This window comes from Rattus norvegicus, chromosome 5 (assembly GCF_021556685.1).
Source record: "Rattus norvegicus strain SHRSP/BbbUtx chromosome 5, alternate assembly SHRSP_T2T, whole genome shotgun sequence".
Taxonomy (NCBI): Eukaryota; Metazoa; Chordata; class Mammalia; order Rodentia; family Muridae; genus Rattus; species Rattus norvegicus.
The window spans coordinates 144,356,129-144,371,719 of record NC_141538.1 but is presented as its reverse complement, the minus strand read 5'-3'; the positions used below and the strand labels follow the sequence as shown (position 1 = coordinate 144,371,719).

At 45.9% G+C, this 15,591-nt stretch overlaps 1 protein-coding gene across 2 annotated transcripts in view; it reads right to left on the bottom strand.

Moving 5' to 3' along the window:
• Oscp1 (organic solute carrier partner 1) overlaps positions 1-15,591 on the bottom strand; it is a 30,433-nt gene extending 14,842 nt beyond the window's left edge. The window contains exons 1-3 of one of the 2 annotated variants that reach the window (XM_087549978.1): positions 15,398-15,591; positions 9,705-9,734; positions 1,017-1,171 (exon numbers count right to left, since the gene is read on the bottom strand). In XM_087549978.1, the coding sequence (XP_087406104.1) occupies positions 1,017-1,171; positions 9,705-9,734; positions 15,398-15,509 (297 nt within the window). In that variant the 5' untranslated portion in view covers positions 15,510-15,591. 2 annotated transcript variants of the gene reach the window in all.

Sequence of the window (15,591 nt, the reverse complement as noted above, 5' to 3'; positions counted from 1 at the left end):
TTGTGGAGGACCTAGGTTTGGTTCCCAGCACCGACAGGGTGGCTCACACCATCTTTAAGTCCAGCTCCAAGGGTTGTGACGCCCTCTTCTGGCCTCCATAGTCACTGCACACATGATGCACAGACATACATGCAAAACACTCGTACACATAAAACAAAAGAGTAAATAAAAAGAGTGCTCTAATAGTTTTTTTTTTTTTCCTTCGGAGCTGGGGACGGAACCCAGGGCCTTGCGCTTGCTAGGCAAGCGCTCTACCACTGAGCTAAATCCCCAACCCCATAGTTTGTTTTTCAAAGACATAGATATGTTCATATAAGTAAAGGCTGAATATTTGAAAATATAACTTAAAAATGTCTGGTTTTCTAATGGCAGAGCTGAGGTTTATTGTAATGAGGTAGTTTAAATTTTTCTTTTACATTATTATTATTATTATTATTATTATTATTATTATTATTATTTGGGTTTTTTTGAGACAAGTTTTCTCTGTGTACTCTCGGCTGTCCTGGAATTCACTCTGTAGACCAGGCTGGCCTCACACTCCCAGAGATCCACCTGCCTCTGCCTCCCAAGTGCTACGATCAAGGGTGTGGACAAGCACTGCCTAGCTAAAACCCAAGTATTAAGATATATTTATCGCTTATATTAATGGGTTTCACTGTGACATCTGCATATATGCGCATCGTGCTTTGGTCATACTAGTTTCCCTAACTGCCTTCTCTTACCGTCCTCCCAAGGGTAAAGCTTGGGGATGGGGGTAGAGTACTTGAACCCGGGTGGCACATGTCCATGCCTGTAAATAGGATGTGAGCAGCAGGGTTCCCTTTGGGCAGGAGAAACACAACAGAGAGGCGAGTACAGATGCCTCCTGAGATCCTGACAACTGACTGCAGCTCGTATTTACTCTTGCCTTTCTCCCAAGACACCATCGCATATGGAATCCAACTTGACCCCATCTAGGGGCATCCACAGTAAGTGCTCGAGCAGCAGCTGAGCTGACCAAGCGGCTGCCTGCTCACCTTATCCATGCTGGCCTGGTTCAGTCGCATGATGGAGGCATGAGCTAGGCGGTCGTACACAGTCCTCAAGGCCTTCTTGGAGTACAGCTCCTGGGGTTTGAACAGCTCCTCTGTGAACTTCCTGTTGAACATGGTTGAAATGATGTCGTTCAGAACTGTAGAGACAGGAGAGAATCCAGATGAGCCAGGATGGGACCGGAACAAGCCTTGTTTAGGAGTGCTTGTCTGTCTATGAGTGGGAGCTAGGCGTAGACAGAACTGAGGTACAGAATGCTTGCTGAAATCAACCTCTTGAAAGAAGCCCAGGTGTCTGTAGGAAGCAGGGCTCAGGAGTGCCGTGTGCAGACATCCAGGGCAATGTCCACAGTGACAATATTCAAGAAGATTGTGCTTTACATGTTACACCACTTCACAGACTTCATCTACTTTGATAAGGAAAAGTCTTTCTTTAATAAAAAAAATAGTGCTGCTTTGCTGGGCGGTGGTGACACACACCTTTAATCCCAGCTCTAGGGAGGCAAAGGCAGGTGGGTCTCTGAGTTTGAGGCCAGCCTGGTCTACAGAGTGAGTTTCAGGACAGCCAAGACTACTAAGAAACCCTGTCTCAGAAACAAAACAAACAAACAAACAAACAAAAAACGAAAAAGAAAAAGAATGAGGGGTAGAGAGATGGCTCAGCTGCTAAGAGCACTCGTTGCTCTGGCAGAGGACTTGTACCCAGTTCCCAGCAACCGCATGGTGGCTCATTCCAGTTCTACAGAATCCGATGCCCTCTTCTGATCTCCGAGGGTGCCAGACATGCATGTGATATACATACAGACATATATGCTGGCAAAACACTCATTAATATAAAGAAATCTAAAATTTTTCTATTAAAAATAAATAAAAAGACATAAACATAGAAAGATTATAAGTTAGAGCACATCCTTACAAAGAGAAACGGCACACACATTCTTAAAAAAGACTTTAGGCTGGCCTTCAGTCCTAGCCCTTGAGAGGCAGAGGCAGGTCTCTGTGAGGTTGAGGCCAGCCTGGTCTGTAGAGTGACTTTCAGGCCAGTCAGGGTTCCATGGTGAGACCCACATCTGAAAAGCCAAACCAAAACAAAAAAATAAATAAACGAATTTCATTACTAGTTTGTGTAGGAGTGTGTGGGAGTGTGGTACGGCATGTGCACGTGAGAGGACAACTTCATTGTGTGGTTTCTCTCCTTCCAACCTTTCTGGGGCTTGTGGGTATTGAACTCGGGCTGGCAGGCCTGCATGCACAGCAAGAATTTCATCCACTCAATCATCTTGCTGGCCCCTTTACAGCCTATATTCTACCTCATGATACGTCCATGTGTGTGCACAATGGGGGCTGTTTCTCTTTTAAGCAGTTTAAACCATTTTTCACTTCAAATTAAACTTCATGCATCAGACAAAAAATGGCGATTTACTTTTTGTAACAAACATTCCGTGAAAATGGACACGCTGTCCGCTGGTTAGCAACTACAGTGTCTTTAATGCTTCTATAAAACCTGCTGTTTGTTTTGCTCCATGTTAGCGTGTCCTAGTCCCTCTTTGATCTATGATACTGATTTCACAGCTCAGGAATAGATCCTCCTGTTGGGACTGTGAAACTTCCACCTGTTGGGAATTAAGGACTTGTGCAGACCACCATGGCCTCAGCTCTGCTCGAGTAGATATTTTGATGACTCAGCTAAGTACACTGGTGAAGGATGGGGTGGGGGTGGGGGTGAGCGCTGGTGTGAGAACAGCAGCAGGTACAGGTATGCATAGATTGTTCTCGATGTTTTTTTTATTTTTACTGTGTGTCACTGGGGGGCATATGTGTATGTGTGTGGAGGTTGGAGGCCAAGTTGGTGACACTGCTTCTTTTCTGCTACCTCATGCCTATTGTAGTGGAGACTGAACTCAGGTGACAGGTTCGCTTGGCGGGTGCCTTTACTTGTTGAGCTATCTGCTGGCTAAGAGTAGTCTTTGAAATTTTTTTTAAAAATATGTGTCTGTGTGTTGTATGTACATGTGCCCTCAGAGGCTAGAGGCCAGAGGGACCCAACCCCCTGGAGATGGAGTTAAAGGTGCTTGTAGGCCACCTGACACGGGTGCTGGGAACTGAAGTCAGGTCCTCTGTGACAGGTCTCTGTGTATGCTTTAAGCACTGAGTCATATCTCTAGCCCTCCAGATCTCTCTCTCTCTCTCTCTCTCTCTCTCTCTCTCTCTCTCTTTCTCTTTCTCTCTCTCTCCTCCCTCTCTCATTTTTTTTTTAAAGATTTATTTATTACATATAAGTATACTGTAGCTGTCTTCAGCCACACCAGAAGAGGGCATCAGATCTCATTACAGATGGTTGTGAGCCACCATGTGGTTGCTTGGATTTGAACTCGGGACCTCTGGAAGAATAGTCAGTGCTCTTAACCTCTGAGCCATCTCTCCAGCTCCCCAGATTGTTCTTTTCTTTTTTTATTTCTTAAGGGATGGATTTCTTTTTTTTTTTTAATTTTTTATTATATACTTCTTTACTTACATTGCAAAGGTTATTCCCCTTCCTGGTTTCCTGTCCATAAGCCCCCATTCCCCACGTCCCCCTCCCCCATACGGGTATTCCCTCTATACATCCCCCTTATTGCCCTCCCCCATGTTCCCCTGCATTGGGGGGTCCAACTTGGCAAGACCAAGGGCTTTCCCTTCTTGAGTCTGGTGCCTTAGACCACTCGGCCACCCTGATACCCTCTCCAGATTATTCTTAAACCAGTTATTTTAGTGTAACAGGGAGAGTATATGGCTATCAAGCACATATATTCATAGACACCAGGGTTACTTTGTTATATAAAGTGAATTCTTTTTAAAAAGATTATTTTTAAAGATCTATTTGTATTATTTTAATTATGTGTGTGTTTGTGTGTGAGCATGTGTATGTGGTTCTAGTGAGTGTAGGTCCCCGACAGAAGCCAGATGAGCTGGGTCCGTTGGACCTGAGTTACAGGCAGTTGTGGTCTGCCTGACAGAGCTGCTGCAGACTGAACTCAGGACGTCTGCAAGAGCAGTACACACACGTGTTCTCAACCGCTGACCCATCTTTTCGGTCCTTTTCTGTCGCTGTCTTCAGACACCAGAAGAGGGCATCAGATCTCATTACAGATGGTTGTGAGCCACCATGTGGTTGCTGGGAATTGAACTCAGGACCTCTGGAAGAGTAGACAGTGCTCTTAACCACTGAGCCATCTCTCCAGCCCCCTATCTTTCAGTTTTAATCCTATGTTTTTATCTGTGTATGAGTGAACACAGGTGGCTGGAGAGGCCAAATAAGGGCTTTAAATCCCTGTAGCAAGGGTTGGAGAAGGCAGTGATACACATGGTATGGGTGCTGGGGACTCAGGTACTGTGTGGGGCGATGCATATTCTTAGTTGCTGAGCCATCCCCCAGCCTCTAAAATGAATTCTTTTTTTTTTTTTTTTTGGTTCTTTTTTTCGGAGCTGGGGACCGAACCCAGGGCCTTGTGCTTCCTAGGCAAGCGCTCTACCACTGAGCTAAATCCCAAAACCCCTAAAATGAATTCTTCTTTTTTTTTCTTGGTTCTTTTTTTCGGAGCTGGGGACCGAACCCAGGGCCTTGCGCTTCCTAGGCAAGCGCTCTAATCACTGAGCTAAATCCCCAACCCCCCTAAAATGAATTCTTAATACAAGTGCTTATTTCTCTGTCTCCTCCTTCTCCTCCTCCTCCGCCTCTTTCCCTTCACCCTTTGTTTTGTTTTGTTGTTTTTAGGGACAGGGTTTCTCTATATAGCCTTGGCCATCCTGGAACTTGCTTGTAGACCAGGCTGGCCTTGAACTCAGAGATCTGCCTGCCTCTGCTTCCCAAGTGCTGGGATTAAATTAGCCGCCACTGCCTGGCATGAGTGGTTATTTCTGGAAGAAGCAAACTCTGCTTCTCTTTGCTGAGTGCAGTGGAAGTGCTAGGTGCCCGACTCTGGGAAAATTTTTAAAGAACGAAGGTAACAAAGAGCAGGGACTTTTTATTAGTAGTATTTTAAAGGCATTTGTAGAGGAAAGCGAAGTTGAGAGTTATTTATTTTTTAAAGACAGAGTCCCATGTAGTCCAGGCTGGTCTGGAACTAAGGCTTATAGCCAAGGATGGCCTTGAGCTTCTCCTGCTCCTTGCCAGCTCCTTCAGAGTGCAGGGACTGGAAGTGCACACAGCTACACTCAGCTGGCACTTGATAGACAAGTGCTCCAGACAGCAGGAGGGGTATATTTTCCTCTCATCTGTCTGTGGTGGTTTGAATAAGAATGGATCCAAAGCTCACGTGTTGGAATACTTGGTCCCTAGGTGGAACTGTTTGGGAAGGCTGAACAGGCGTGGCCTTACTGGAGGAGCTGTGCCACCCAGTGCAGGCTTTGAAGTTTCAGAGGCCCACTTTATTCTCCCCCCACCTTGTTCTTCTTGATCAGGATGTAGGCCCTAGCTGTTCCTTCATTGGCCACTGCAGCCTCTGACTCTAAAGCCATAAGCCCGATTTAACACTTTCTTTTTATGTTGCCTTGGTCACAGTGCCTTACCACAGCAATGGAAATAAGATATAAATGCACACAGCTGATTCCTTATAGAATCACTAAACTCACGCTTGCCCTTTGGACTTTTCCCTCAATCGACTCTTTCCTGTTCCTCAGACTGACCCACAGCCAACGCAGGTGCCCTCACATCCACACTCCAGCACAGCATGACCAGATAACACTCCTTCGCAGTGATGCTCAGAGATACATGAATCCTTCTGGGTTTGCTTCAGACAGATAAAGCAAGGATCTGCAATAAATTGGGTTTTCTAACTTTTGTTCCTCACCCAGCCTTATATAAAGGACAGAATCTTCAAGGAACAGATACAAATGAAAAGCCACAGGGTCCCCAGAAAAGAAAAAGGAAAGAGTTGATGTAGGCTGGGGAGGAAGGAGTCACGGTAAACCATTCCTTGTGTGCTGCAATTGGGTTAAAGCTTACAAGGAGCGGAGTCATTTCTCTAGGGACTTTGAGCTCATTCAGGATCCAGGAGAATAGCTTAGCCTCAAGTAAATTGGTTTGAAAAGAGACAAAACCCCAAGGCGATTGTTACTGACTTGGGCAAAGCAAAAAGAAAAATGAGGCTTTTCCCTGGGGACATGCAACAGCTATGCGTCACCATGGCTCCCATACCAGACCTAAGCAATGTTCGCCTGCTGAGAGCTGAGGGCACAGGTCTGTGGGCACAGCAGGGCACACATGAGCCCCCAGAGAAGAAATGGAAGTTTCCTGGCTGGGCCCTGCACCTTGTCTCCATTCATTCTCCTGAGAGTGTGGAGACAGACATCTTTCCCCCTGCAGTTGGCTTTGTATAGCACTTGGCCCAGGCAGGAGTGCAGTATACCAGACCCCAAGATGAACGCCGCTGCACTGACACAGAGGAAGGAGCTACGCCCCGAGATGTGCACTGCACACGCTTCCCATCTGTGTAGCAGGTTTCCTCAGACACCTGGGCTGCCTTTGTTACCAGGCACTTGGATTTCCTTGTCTTTTTTAAAATGCGAAAATGAGGAAATTCGACTTGGTAACAGAAAATGGATTTATTTATAGTTTGCCTACACCAGGGAGAAAAGTCTACTTTCCCTAGTCTCCTCTGCAACATCACAGTTTTATACAAGAGAAGAAACCAAGGCTATGGTGTTCATTGGATAATTTAGCTGTGAGGTAAATGGCCAGAACTGTATGAGCTCTCCTATAACGCAAGTCCCTCCTTCAGTTGATGCCAGGGCTGTACAGCCTTTCTCCTCTGCACAGATCGGGACTTTGGGAAATCTGAGTACTTTGGAGTCCACTGTCAATGTCGGCAGTCTGACAGCTGAAGGGAGGGGCACATGCGTCTACAGCTAGAACTCTCTTCCCCTGCCGGGACCAGGCTTCCAACCTGGCATTGGTTTTTGGCACTCAAATGAGCTTTGCCTTCTTTCTGTGAGGCGGAATGAAAGGGGAGTCAGATTTGGTCAGGAAAAGGATGAAGACAGGAGGGGAGGGGTCTTTCATGGGGACATCAGAAGGGCTGGTGACTGGGCACTCATCGGACAGAAGATGAACACTTATTTTAAATAAGCCCCAGCGAACCAATCACACACATGAGGAGCCCTCGAGACCCAGACCTGAGATTCTGCCAGGCCTCAAAGGATGAGGCAAAAATTGCTCAAGAAAAGTGTCAGAAGAGGGCTGAGAAACAATAAAGGCAGCCCAGCACGTCATTGGGCTTCTCTGAGCCTAGGCTGATGAAATAATTATCTTGATGGAAGTAATTCAGCTCCTATCAGTTACCCCTGCTCCAGAGCCAGTTGTTTGTGGAATTACACACGATGGAGCCAAGATTACACGAGAGAAGCCAGGGAATGTTCTGCACGGTTACAATGCTTTGAATCTCTACCCTGTTCTAAGACACTGGGCTTAGAACTCTACACGAATTTCCTCACTTGAGGCCCAAGGCGACTTTGAATTAACCTCATCCCCACATTCCACTGAAGAGGGAGATTTCATCTGGGAGAGTTTAAAAGCCAAGCTGCTAATGATGGAGCTGAAATTAGAAAGGGCTCTGTCTCACTTTATCATCATTATTTTTTAAAGCATTATTTATCTGAGACAGAGTTATGTAGCCCTGGCTAATCTGGAACTCACTATGTAGACCAGGTTGGTTTTGAACCCTAAGACATCTGCCTGCCTCTGCCTCCCTAGTTTTAGGGTTAAAGGAATGAACCAAGGGCTGGAGAGATGCTTCAGAGGGTAAGAGCACTGGCTGTTTTGGCAGAGGACGAGGGTTGGGTAATCAGCACTTACATGGTGGCTCACAGCCATCTGTTACTCTAGTTCCCAAGGATCAAATTCCCTCTTTTGACCTCTGTGGGCACCAGGCATGAATATGGTACACATTCTTGCAGGAAAACCACTCAGACTCATAAAAATAGATCTCTAAAGTGCACTACCACAGCCAGCCTAATTATTTCTAATTGTGTGTGAGTGTGTGTGTGTGTATGTGAGTGTGTGTGAGTGTGTATGTGAGTGTGTGAGTTTGTGTGTGTGTATGTGAGTGTGTGTGTATGTGTGAGTGTGTGTGTGTGTGTGTGTGTGTGTGTGTGTGTGTGTCTCCCACCAAGTGGGGTCCAGAGATCAAACCCAGGTTGTCAGGTTTGGTAGCAAGAGCCTTTACCTACTCAATCTACTAGTGGCTCCTATTTTCCTTCAGGGACAGCATCTCACTATGTAGCTGTGATTGGCCTGGAACTATGTAGACCAGGTGGCTTCAAACCCACAGAGATCTGTCTGCCTCTGCCTCCTAAGTGGTAAGATAAAGAAAGGTGTGTGCTACCACACACACACACACACACACACACACACACACACACACACACGAATATGATACACACATATGAATTCAGAATCAGAATATCGTAATCTATTAGCATATCATACTTAAATCCATTTATCAAAATTTGCTAAATAGATATTTCACCCTATTTGTCTCTGCTTATCGTGTTCCAAATTCTTCATTTCCTATCCTGGTGTTATTTGTTTTAAGCTGATTTTATAATTGCTTTTTGTTTTCCACAATATCACATTCTAAGTAAATGCCATTACAATTAGGAGAGTATTTACAAAGTCAAAAACCACCTGCCACGATAATGTCAAATTTATGTAATTATACTAAAAACTTTCTTTCATTAATAAAATAAATTACATAAAACAAACCTACACCTTTAAATTCAAAATCGAAGATACTGAAATGCTTTCAGTGGGCCTTTCATATTTTAAATATACATACATTTTATTCACAAAACCCCAAAAAATTTAGTATATATTAACTAGGCACAATAATGAATTTTGTTGTTATTTTCACACATGTACATAATGCACCATGATCATATTTGGCCTCATTATGTTTCATGTATTATAAGTATACATAACTGGCATATCTTGTGTGATAAGAGAATTTAAAACACTGAGGTTGGCCATGACAGGTGTGAACCGTTCCCAGGCACCTCGGACACACAGAGACTGAGAGAAGCATAAATCTTGTTGTGAGCAAACCTCCACCTTTCTAGGTGTGCAGCTGGTTGTGGGTGAGGGGCAATCAGACTTAACGTAAGGCAACAGTGCATGCATGGTCCCATGCCTTCTGCCCACACTCCTGGCAGCCATGCAGCCACATGCTTTCATCCTCCTCAGTTGCTCAACAGGCAACTCTGTGCTAAGGGGGACAGCTCGGGAGGGCCACTCAGACCGCAGCCAAATATTCCGTTACGTCATAGCATAAGACCTGTTTTAGGACTACTGCAGTACTGAGGAGTGGAGCTTCTGCCCCAGCTGTCCCTGAAAGCTTGGAACAGCACCAGCACCATAAAGAGGATGGTGGTGGGGTTGGGGTGGAGGTTAGTGGGGAGCCCTTCAGATGCAGTGTGGCTGGCCCCTCTGCCAGAGCCTGCTGCGATTCTGTCTTACACAACGTGTTTATTCCTTTGGAGTAAAGCATTCCAAAGGGAACTCAATGTCTCAGCTGGAGACCCTCACACCTATTTCTTACCTAGCAATACTTAAAGTGGTCCTGCTTAAAAACCCACTGACAACGGACCAAGTGAACCTGTGAACGCAGACTCAACGCATGCAGCCCAGAAATGGCATACCTCGTTTTCTGTCCACCTCTGTCCATTCATCTATATGAAGCATACAAAAAGAAAACACCAGTTCATGAAGCAAGAACATTAGTCGCATGGAGGCTTTACAAATACTACATCTGGCCGATCGAGTTTTCTCTTTTATATTTGAATTAAATGACTTATGTGCATGTTCCACCTTCAACTGGAAGTTTACAAAGATTAAGAGTTGTAAAAGATAGATAAATGACTAATAAAAAAAATTAGTGTAAGAGGAAGCTTCTCCCATGTGATAAAAACATACATTATGCCAGGTGTGGTGGTCTTTAATCCCAGTACTTGGGAGGCAGAGGCAGGTGGATCTCTTTGAGTTCCAGGCCAGCCTAGTCTACAGTCAGACACTGTTTCAAAAAAAAATACACACACACACACACACACACACACACACAGGCTTTTAATATTAGCTTCCCAATGAAGAAAAATCCCAAGAACAGATAGAAAAGGACTTTCCTTTTGTACAGTCTGATCCTCTGCTCACCCCCATCCCAGAGCTGGGGCCCTGTGCTTTTTAGTAGGCAAGCGTGTACCACTGATCTCTCCCCTAATCCCTGAAGATCAACTTTTGTCCTTTCTCCTTTTTTTGGTAGGAATAGTTCAGTGTACAGGCTCCTTCTACTTCCTCTCTCCTAGTCCTTCCAATAAAGAGATCCACACACATCTGCCTGTGGAAAACACTTCACAATCAATGGTGTTTTGGGAAATACTTGTCACTATATGGTTTGGAAACGATCTCTGAAGTACACTGAAATCATGCATGCTTTCACCACACACTGGCATAGGCTCAACATACAATACAAACAGCTCTTCTGAAGCTAGTGGGTACCACTGCAAGGACAAACTCCCCCTGGAAGAACCCCCTCCCAGCCCCTCCCAACCCCACCCCAGGGATAGCTGGGCCTTGTGGCACAGGACTGTAATTCTAGTGACACAGGATGCTGAGGCAGATGAAAAGTTTGAGATCTAACTGGCTCTACAGAGTGAATTCAAGGCAACCTAGTGAGATGCTCGTTCTAAACGTGGCCAGTTAGAGGCAGCTCAATGACAGAGAGCCTAGTGTATATGAGGCTTTAAGTCCAGTTCCCTGTACTCCTCATGGGGGTAGCGTGGTAAAGTCATAGGCTTTTGGAGAGGGGGTAGAGAAGCAGGTCCTGTCTGGCCTTCCTAGAGCAGTTATTTGAGTTTTGGGTCCTGTGTCAACATCTACTGTTTCCCTGTGGTGTTAGCATCACGGGCTTGCACATATTTAGAGATGGGGAGTTTTCATTCTCTTGAAGGTGTGTCTGACCCTCCTTGGATGGCTGCGGATAAAACGGAATAGAAAACACCAGGAAGCAGAGTCACTCCAGTCCGTAATGGCACTCGGCGCCAGCAGAGGGCTCTAGAGAGCGGCTGGCTCCTCCCCTACTTTCCTCTTTAAAATGCCAGACCAGGTATTCTCCAGATGACTTGTTTGTGACCATCCAGCTTGTTACGCTTTGCATGAGATGTGGGCCCAGGGGTTCTGGGGTTGGCTGTTAAATCAGAACCAGAACAGAACCCCACTGCTATTTACTCCTTCAGTATTACACATCTCAGGGAAACAAAACAAAACAAAAAACAAGAGAACAAACAAAACAAAAAACCGGAAAGGTCACTTCACAGTCGCACGCTTTGTGTCTCAGGTTCCTCTCCTATAATGAGGAAGGTAAACAAGACGCAGGAGGGTTTTATGATGCTAGAAGTGGGGGCGGGGCAGAAGCGGCTTCTATTGCCCACCCTGCTGCTTAAAATGTGGGACAACTCTCACAAGCAGTAGGCAACTCTCACAAGCTGCCCCATTAAGAGCTCACTTCCTTTCTGTTCAACACTAAACTCTGGTTGCATTGTGGGAGAAACGGCAATGTCTGTACTGGCCTTTTGGGAACAAGGAAGGCCTCCAGGAGACCAATTAGTTGTGTAAGATAATGAAAACAGCTTCAAGAAATACCATTTCCTTCAAAACGTCCACGAGGGTTTTAGAGGCCTGTGTCCAGCCATCTGCCACAATGGTTCTGGCTCCAGCTGCAGCCACACCAACTGTTAACACCATGATAGACCAACGCTTAACTTTTTAAAATTTTATGCCGTCTTGTTTTCTTTCTCTTCTACAAGGCCCCACTGGTCTACTATTTCATTTCTTTTAGAAACTAGGTGGGGGACTGGAGAGATGGCTCAGTGGTTAAGAGCACTGACTGCTCTTCCAGAGGTGCCAAGTTCAAATCCCAGCAACCACATGGTGGCTCACAACCATCTGTAATGGGATCTGATGCCCTCTTCTGGTGTGTCTGACAGCTACAGTGTACTGATGCATAAAATAAATGAACAAATCTGTAAAAAAAAAAAAAAAAAAAAAAAAAAGAGGGGGCTGGGGATTTAGCTCAGTGGTAGAGGGCTTACCTAGGAAGCGCAAGGTCCTGGGTTCGGTCCCCAGCTCCGAAAAAAAAGAACCAAAAAAAAAAAAAAAAAAAAAAGAAAGAAACCAGGTGGATATATGCATGTGTGTTTGTGTGTGTGCATGTGTGTTTGTGTGTATGTGCATTTCAAAGTCTTCCTTGTCTTCCTGTCAACCAAACTCCACAAAATTCCCAGACAGTCCCTTCAGATGAGGCGGCCCAGTGCAGCAGCACTTAAGGACGTGCTGGGTAGGAGTGGGAGATATGGAGTCTCAAGGCCTGGAGTGTCAAGTCACTTACTCCTCCCACCAGCTCTGCACCCTGGGCAAAGCAGCTTCCGTTCGTCTTGTAAAACTGGGTGGCGGTGTTATCTATATGGGAGAAGAGCTGAGGCGAGGGCATCATCGTTTGGTTTTGTTCTTTTTCTTTCCTTTTGTTTTGTTTGTTTGTTTGTTTGTTTGTTTTTCTTTTCAGGACAAGGTTTCTCTGTGTAGCCCTAGCTGTCCTGGAACTCAGTCTGTAGACCAGGCTGGCTTCAAACTCACAGAGATCCACCTGCCTCTGCCTCTTGAGTGCTGGGGTTAAAGGTGTGTCTACCACTGCCTAGCCATCACTGGGTTTAAGTGAAGTAGTGATACAATTGAGAAACTGTTTCAGTAGTCATGAGTGGTGGCTTCTGCCTACAACCGTAGCACCTGGGAGGCTGAGGGGAGACATCTGTTGTGGATTCCAGTTTAATCCCTGTTACTCAATGAGTTTTGGAACAGCTACAGTGCGAACCTTGTTTCAACAAAGCAAAACAAGTATTGAACTGTTGTCATTATAGAGCTGGGTCTTGAGTTTTAGAATCAGTTGTGAATTGCACTCTTCGGCACCCCACTTCCAGGGACTGCACAGATAGACTCGATCCTGTCTCCCCAGAATCTCACATGGTGTGACATCTGCCCAAAACCACAGAATGAGTGAGTGGATGAAAAGGAATCATTTTATGAGACTTCATAAAACAGAGTCTAGGTAAACCAGAAAGACTATCACTCTGAACATTTTCTGGTATAGTAGCACACAACTGTAATGCTGAGGTGGTGGGGAAAGGGGGATCAGAGTTCAGGCCAGCCTTTGCCACATGAGAGCCAATCTCAGAAAAAAACAAAATAGTGGTCGTTCATGTAAGAAAAGATAATATGTATATGTTGTACTTTTGAGACAAGGTCTCATTATGTGGTGCTGGCTGGCCTGGAATTTACTAGATAACCAGGCTGGCCCAAAACTTACAAGGTAGACCAGGCTGGCCTGGAACTTGCAGGGGTCCTCTTGTCTTAGCCCCCAAGTGCCTGGTTTAACGACTACAGCTTGGCTTTTACATTTTTATTTTTAGTTATGTATATGTGTCTGGGTATGTGCATGTTCTGGGAGGCCAGAGGAGGGTGTTGGATTCCCTGGCATTGAATTGCAGGTGGTTGCAAGTTTCCCAGAGGATGCTGGGAATGGAAAACGGACCCTATGAATGTGCAGTAAGTGCTCCTAACTGCAGTGACGGCTTTCTCCAGCCTGGGACTCCTGACCCCTCCTCATACTCAGAGTCTTGCCCAGACCGCCTCTTGAAAGGCAACGTCAACTACTAATTGTGTGAACGTGAAACACACATTACAGCTTTGCTCTCAGGTGTGTATTCTCACCATTTTATAGAGAAACAGGCGTACAGGGGTTGTCACACCTCAAGATTGTGCAGCTAGCTAAATGTGGGGCCTAGACCTGTATGCCTTTACAGACAATGTAAATAACGTAAATTGCTAATTCACATTGTCTTCCAAGATGCAGGCCACCTAGAGAAATGGAGCCTGCCCCTCCGTTAGGACCATTAGCCTGAGTGGAATCATGTCACACAGGCAGCAAGACACAAAGAAGCCTCCTGAGGAAGGAATGCAGCGGCATGTGACACTGGCAAGTTGCTCAGCAGCCCTTCACTGAGCACTGATTCATTGTGACCTGGGTGCTGAGTGCTGGATGCTGAAGTACAAACACGTGTAAGACAAACAGTGGGGAGACTGCACACACAAACAACTGAGTATCAACCTGCCAGCCATGTGGTGAGGCAGGGGGAGGCTCCTGAAGGACCAGGACTAAGGACGAGAACTCGAAGTCAATGGTACAGGAGATCGGGAAGAGGATGGAGTTGGGAAGGACATAGGTTAAAGATCTACACATACACTTTGGTGTGAGTAGGACTCAGAGGGCCCCAACGTGTCCTGCCTAGGACTTGGTCTCCACTTAGACAGGAGAGGAAGGTTGACTGCAGGTTTTAAGGAGAGAGGTACTAGACATACTTGCATTTTGTAAAGTCCTCTGGTGTCAAAGCTCAAAGTGAATGGAAAGAAGGGGTTCTGGGAGTTCTCTTGTTTTGTCTATGCATGAACACAAAATCAGACACAATATCAGGGCATGCATGTTTAACATCAATTGAGGGCACATGAGCTGTTTGGGGGAAACTGTGTTTTCATTAGTGTTCAATTGTCCTTCATATAAACCTTTACTCCTCTGCCTAGAAGTACAATAGTTCATACTTAAGCCCAGCAAACTTGGTGAACACAGTTGTTTGCCGAGAAGTAAGAAAAACTGGCAGCGTGTTCGGGGTGGTTGCTTCTCTCTAAATTACACGCGGTATACTTTTGCAGCTTACAAGCTTCCCAATAGTCTTTTCACAATTCCCTTCCGACACTTGCAAAATCAAGAGGTATGTTTTTGTTCTTATCTATGCTATTTTACGACCCTACATTTCTAGGAATGGCTTCTGAAATGAGCATGACTAGGCTTTAGCGTACGTAGGACAGAGACACGGGCGAATCCACATCCGTCTCGTGGGGGTTAACGGATGGTTATACCTGCCAAAAGTATATTGATTGCCAGCTGGGAACTACTTTTGGAAATAGACGAATTTCCAGAGACCAGGGAGTCGAGCACTTTAAGTATGTCCAATGTATTAGGTTTCTCCGTGGGGAAATGCTCTTTTGGAGAATTTGACTCCCGAGGGCTTCAAACTGCATGGGCTATGCATCTTTTGGGAAAGGTACCCGGCTGTTAAAGCGAAGTGCGCAGAGGCGTTGGTGTGGCTACGGGAATGCGAGGAAGGGGGCCAGGTGCCCGTCTGCCTGTAGGTATGAGGGAGGAGGTTGGGGTGTGCTAGGCTGCGGTTCTGGAGGGGGACGTTTGGTGCGTTGATGAGGCGGGTAGATCAAGGCTGCGGGGGCCTCTTACCTTTGCGGGCCTTGTCTCCCGGGATGTTCTGGGCCCTCAGTCGCTGGTCTAGGACGTAAAGCATCTCCCCACCTAAGTTCAAGAAGAGCAGCGGCAGAGTCCGCACCGACATGGTGCTTGAGGCCCGCAGGGCAGGTGAATGAAGAGCCCCAGGGTTTTGGAATTTAGCTGCCTGGAGGCCCCTCCGCGTCCAT